The sequence below is a fragment of the Notechis scutatus genome, chromosome 1, assembly GCF_049901735.1.
Source record: "Notechis scutatus isolate UNSWTSFEM ecotype Mainland chromosome 1, rNotScu1.2, whole genome shotgun sequence".
NCBI lineage: Eukaryota > Metazoa > Chordata > Lepidosauria > Squamata > Elapidae > Notechis > Notechis scutatus.
In genome coordinates, this window is record NC_142009.1 from 309,194,128 (window position 1) to 309,200,127 (window position 6,000).

At 40.9% G+C, this 6,000-nt stretch overlaps 1 protein-coding gene across 1 annotated transcript in view; it reads left to right on the forward strand.

The window, feature by feature from the left end:
• TDRD9 (tudor domain containing 9) overlaps positions 1-5,306 on the forward strand; it is a 112,097-nt gene extending 106,791 nt beyond the window's left edge. Inside the window, exons 35-36 of the mRNA XM_087952239.1 lie at positions 2,647-2,719; positions 3,878-5,306. Of these exons, the coding sequence (XP_087808365.1) occupies positions 2,647-2,719; positions 3,878-3,979 (175 nt within the window). The 3' untranslated portion in view covers positions 3,980-5,306. The remainder of the gene's footprint in view (positions 1-2,646; positions 2,720-3,877) is intronic.
• Positions 5,307-6,000: the final 694 nt, after the last annotated feature.

The window sequence follows — 6,000 nt, forward strand, 5'->3', positions numbered from 1 at the left end:
CTGCAGCTCCTCCAAAGCGCCCGTTTACCCCACCCGCCGCCCGCCCGCAGTTCAATTCAGTGCTCCGTTCTGCCTGCCTGCCTGTCTGGTTGTTTGGGAGCAGCTTGGCTGAGAATAATAACTATTCGCCTCTTTTTATCAGCCGAAGCTGCTCCGAAACGAAGAAGGCAGGCAGGCAGGCAGAACGGAGCACTGGATTGAACTGGGGCGGGGCGGCGGGTGGGGGTAAACGGGCGCTTCGGAGGAGCTGCGGCGACAGGAAAGCCACCACCACCCCGGCTTCTTTGAAGCAGTTTCTTCCTGGGCTGGTGGAGCAGCGAGAGAGCGACTGAGAGAGGAACGAGGCAGACACCTGAGGGAGGGAGGGAGACACCTGAGGGATGGGGCTGAGGGAGGCAGGGCCGAGGCGCTCCTGAACTTGGTGGTTTGCTGGCAGACGTTTATTACCCGACTAGGTAACAACATCAGATGTTACCTAGTCAGGTAATGAAACGTCTGCAAGCAAACCACCAAACTCGGATTCTTCACCCCACCCCACCCCCACCCCCTGGTCCTTGAAAAAGTGTTTGTGCTTGAAACTGGTCCCTGGTACAAAAAAGGTTGGGGACCACTGCTTTACACCACTTCCGACAGATGGCGTCCAATCTCTTCTTAAAAGTCTCAAGTGATGGCGCGCCCACAACTTCCGAGGGCAAGCTGTTCCATTGGTTGATTGTTCTCACTGTCAGAAAGTTTCTCCTTATTTCCAGATTAAATCTCTCCTTGTTCAGTTTCCATCCATTAAGCCTTGTCTGTCCTACAGGTGCTTTACAAAATAGCTTACCCCTCTCCTCTCAGTGGCAGCCCCTCAAATATTGGAAGACTGCTATCATGTCTCCCCTGGTCCTTCTCTTCACTAAACTAGCCATGCCCAGTTCCTGTAACTGTTCTTTATATGTTTGTCTCCAGTCCCCTAATCATCCTGGTTGCTCTTAGTACTCAACATCTTTTTTATAGTGTGGTGAACAGAACTGGATGCACTACTCTAGGTGTGGTCTTACTAAGGCTTTATAGAGTGGTATTAGTACCTCACTTGATCTCGATTGTATCCCTCTGTTAATGCAATTTAGAATTGTATTAGGGACCCTTTGCCCTAGCTACTTATTAATCTTAGATTGTGGGATGATTTGACTACCTTGTATAGATTTAGAGGGGGAGCTTCTGGATTTCGTTAAAGACCATTTCCCTCCTTTTCATAACTTTCAACCTTCCCCCCTTCTTATAAATAGCTTCTGAAATATTTAGGCGTTCTGAGAGTTGCAGAACCAAAACATATGGAGACCATCCAATAAAAAAGGCTGATGCAGAGGAAAGGAATCTCAATTGTTCTGAACCATAGATCCCTGCTCCAAGCATATGATGTGTCTTGCATTTACCCTTTACAGGCAGTGTTCAATGTATGACCATAATTGAGCCCAAAATTTATGTTGCTAAGTGAGAAATGTGTTAAGTGAATTTTGTCCCATATCATGACTGTTCTTGCCATGTTGTTAAGTGAATCGCTGCAGTTGTTAAATTAGTAACACAGTTGTTAAGCGAATCTGGTTTCCCCAGACTTGGCTTGTCAGAAAGTCACAAAAGGGGATCACATGACCCCAGGACATTGCAACCGTCATAAATTTGAGTCAGTTGTGAAGCACCTGAAGGTAAAACACGTGACCATGGGGATGCTGCAATAAGTGTGAAAAATGGGCATTAGTCACTTTTTTTCAGTGCTGTAACTTCGAACAGTCATTAAGCAAACTGTTGCAAGTCGAGAACTGCCTACTTTTTTTTATTTTTTAGCTTTATGGTAAAAAAAAATACAGAATTATAAAACCTTAAAGAGTTGGAAATTGCATTTTAGGTTTTGAAATCCAATTCCAGGTGCCCAAAACTAATTAATTAGATTGCTTGAGCACATCTGGGCATAACTGGGCATGGCTAGTCTAGCACAACTGGACATGGCTAGTCTAGTGAAGAGAAGAGAAGGACCAGGGGAGACATGATAGCAGTCTTCCAATATTTGAGGGGCTGCCACAGAGAGGAGGGGGGTAAGCTATTTTGTAAAGCACCTATAGGACAGACAAGGAATAATGGATGGAAACTGAACAAAGAGCAATTTAACCTGGAAATAAGGAGAAACTTTCTGACAGTGAGAACAATCAACCAATGGAACAGTTTTCCCTCGGAAGTTGTGGGAGTGCCATCACTTGAGACTTTCAAGAAGAGATTGGACTGCCATTTGTCAGAAATGGTGTAGAGTCTCCCGCTTGGGCGGGGGGGTTGGACTAGATGACCTACAAGGTCCCTTCCAACTCTTGATTATCTGTTATCTAGTGAAGAGAAGGCTAGCATCACTCTCTGAATAATTACTTCCGCTGTTAAACTTCATTCACTGTTAAATAAATCAAAAAACCAAAAACAAATCAGAATTGGCCCTCCTTCCGGTGTAATGTACTTGTATAAGCTGTGTTCTGCATTCTGGAATGAGACTGAACAAATCTTGACTTTTTTTGATGACATCCTTTCAGCATTTGAAGTGTTATTATTTCCCTATTAATCTGTTCTCCATTGCGGGGATAGTATTCATATGGAAATTTTGTTTTGTTTGCAATTCTCATTCAGCTTAATTTGCAAATCGAAACCCCGTGAAGCTGTTCCTCCCACATGGTATAAGAAGTCATACGAATGGACCCAGGTAGGTTTTTGTCCCCAGTTTTTAATCTTGTTTTAATATATAAACAAAACCTGTTTTGAGTTTGAACGACAAAGATGATGGTATAAAAATAAAAAAAGTTGTATCTGTCTGTCTGTTTTAAAATATATAAAAGAAAAAAAGGAAAATGAAAAAAAAAATAACTGTACATGAAGACAACTTTTGAACTTTTGCTTGAAACCGAAAGAAATGAAATTTTAATTTTGGGATTTGATGATTAGAACTGCTTATGACTATAGAAATATTGTGTACCGGTAGTCCTTGACTTACAGCAGTTCATTTAATGATGGTTCAAAATGACAATTGCATTGAAAAAAGTGATTTATGGTTGTTCAAGCTTATGACCGTTGCAGCTTTTCCCACATATGATCCAGTGGTGGGATTCAAATATTTTTACCACTGGTTCGGTGGGCGTGGCTTGGTGGGGGCGCGTTTTGTGCGTGTGCACACACTTTGCGTGCACGTGCCAAACACACACTTTGCCCAGGCCCAGAGGCGTTTGCGCAGGTACAGAGGCATTCTAACTCACCTCCTGCAAGCCTGCACTCTCCTGGTCGCTTGTGCTGTGCTGCGCAAAGCAGCTGCGCTTCAAATTCAGAGGATAATGGTGAGTGTGGGAGCCCAGGTGGGGGCGGGTGGGCCCAACAGCAGAGCGGCGGAGAGGACCAGTTTGGTCTCCGCTGCTCATCGCAGCTACCGTCTCGGCAGAACCGGGCCAAACCGGGAGAATACCACCACTGATAGGATCATAATTCAGATATTTGGCAACTGAGTCATATTTATGACAATTGTAATGTCCCGGGGTCATGTGATCACCTCTTGCGACTTTCTCACAAGCAAAGTCATTGGAGAAGCCAGATTCACTTAACAACCATGTCACTAATTTAACAACTGTAGTGATTCACTTAACAACTGTGACAGGAAATGTTGTAAAATGGGGAAAAATTCACTTAATGAATGGCTCATTTAGCAACAGAAATGTGCTCAATTGTCGCAAGTTGAGGAATACCTGCACTATTGAACTTTAGAGGAAAAGGATTTGTAAATGTATTGAGGAAAATTTGAAGTTGCTCAGTTTTCTTACTTTATTTACATAAAAAATGTGATTTATTACTAACTTTCTTAATTTCCCCCTTTTAGCTGAGATCATCACTTGTTATTGATCCATCTGATCAGCCAGCTGTAAGCAGGAGAAATTCCTCTCTATACCAGTTGCATAAGTTGGTGTTGTTATATGCTTAAATTCATGCTGGAAGACCTTCTGTTGTTAATGCCTTTATTTGGCCTTTTTTTTCAGAAAAAAAAGTTTATTTAAGATTTAATAAGTTACCTGTTCTCACAAAAAAACCTTTATGAAAGAAGTTAATTATTTACATTATGTTAAAGTGTTTTTTTCTAAAAAAAAAAGTTTTTATTTTTTGCCTTCAAAAGATTCTGAAAAATTATATGTCCTGTTTGGTACTTGTTTTCAGTTATTCTGTGTTAAATTTCTAATATACCTGAAAAATAAAAATAAAATTATTGAGCATAAAGCACTTTTTGCAAAGAGTTAAAAGAACAAGTGAGCATAAAAAACATCCTCATTGTTTCAAACAATTCTTTTTTACTTAAGAGGAAAATATATTTGTTTTTAATTTATTTTGAATACACCATATTAATACAATACGTATGTATTTATTTTCCACCCAGTCCTGAAAGACTCTGTGCACTATATGGCAATATAATAAAAAATACACAGCTGTTTCACCAAGCTTACACATACAAGATGCAAGTTATAAGTCAAAAACCACTAAAAGCTGATTTCTTACTGGTGTAACACAACCTTGTAGAGATTCTCAGTCATCCCATCATTTGGGACAACCTTGCCTTGCTTATCCCAAAGGTGCTTTTTCTAAGAGGCAACTGGGCTTTCTGGTTTTTCTTTGAAGAAATCTCACTTTTCATCCAAGAAGCTTCTTCAGTTCTGACTGGATGGTAGGGAATGGAAGGATTGATACTCCTTGCAGACAGCTGGCCATTTACATTCTTTTAGAGTGTTGTTAAGGTCACCTGGACGTTTATCTGTGTCCTCAGGGTCACCTGAGTAGTGCAAATGGGTGTGGAGCTGCCTTGGAACTGTTGAAAGGACTGTGTTGTAGATTGGAGATAAATGATGTCATATCCCTCTCCCTCTGTTGAAGAGATCTCAACAGGCTTTTACTAAATGACCGGAATGCACAGTGGTGATAAATGGGCAGCTTACAAATGAGCTACAATCCCTTGCAAATCTATGGGAGGCTCCTCCCCCTTTCCCATTACATGTGAACTCCCTGAAGTTGTCCTTGTAAGAAATAATTTACAGCAAGCTGAATTGACCCTGAATAGCACCAGAGGGAAAAATCAGTCACGACTCAGTGGTCCTTTAATTTAAATTGTTGATATTTACTGGCCCTGTAGCTAGCACGCTGATCTAGTTAGGAAGTGATAAGTAATAAGGCTATCCAGATGGCTTGGTCGAAAAACATTCCAACATCGTGCTATAATTTACACTGGGTCTGCCTTTCCCTTTCCCTTATCTTTGAAATCTAGTAGGCTAGGCCAAAGATATATTAAGCTGTGGTTCTGCTTTTCCACAGGGCTGCTTAACAAGCTGCCAATGCTTTGCTAGAAATTCAGTGTACACAATAGTGGTTTGCGTGCTTAATACATTTATATTGCATCTTCAAAGTGTTTTGATTAAGTGAATGACACTTTGGCCCAGCAATAGACAGATTTTGTTCTTACAAGGTATATTTCTTGGTAAGTGTGCTACATAGGCTTAATTTTTTTATTTGAAAAAAAGTATGTTTCCATGCATTTAAATTCAAACTCTCAGTAGCTTTAAAGTTAATGACTTTAATTTTTTTTTTTTTTTGGGGGGATTGGAAAAGTACCTTGGAACCAATGTAGCAACTTTAATAAAATAATTCTATATTACTGGGTATGTCCTGCCAATGGTCTAGCTGCTGAATTTTGTACCAGCTGTAGCTTCTAGGTCATCTCCAAAAGAAGCCCCATACAGAGCATGTTATAGTGGTCCAGTTGGAAATCGGGGTAATTGGTGTAGAGCCTCAGTTGTGTGAAGATCCCTCTGACCTCATCTTCCACTTGCTGTTTGAGTAGGAACCAAGATTTGTAGGTTTGAATCATTTCTACCAGGGAGACCATGATCTGTTTCAGAATGACTACTAGATTATCACCAATGACTACCAACTCCACCTTAATCTGAACTTGATTTTACCCAT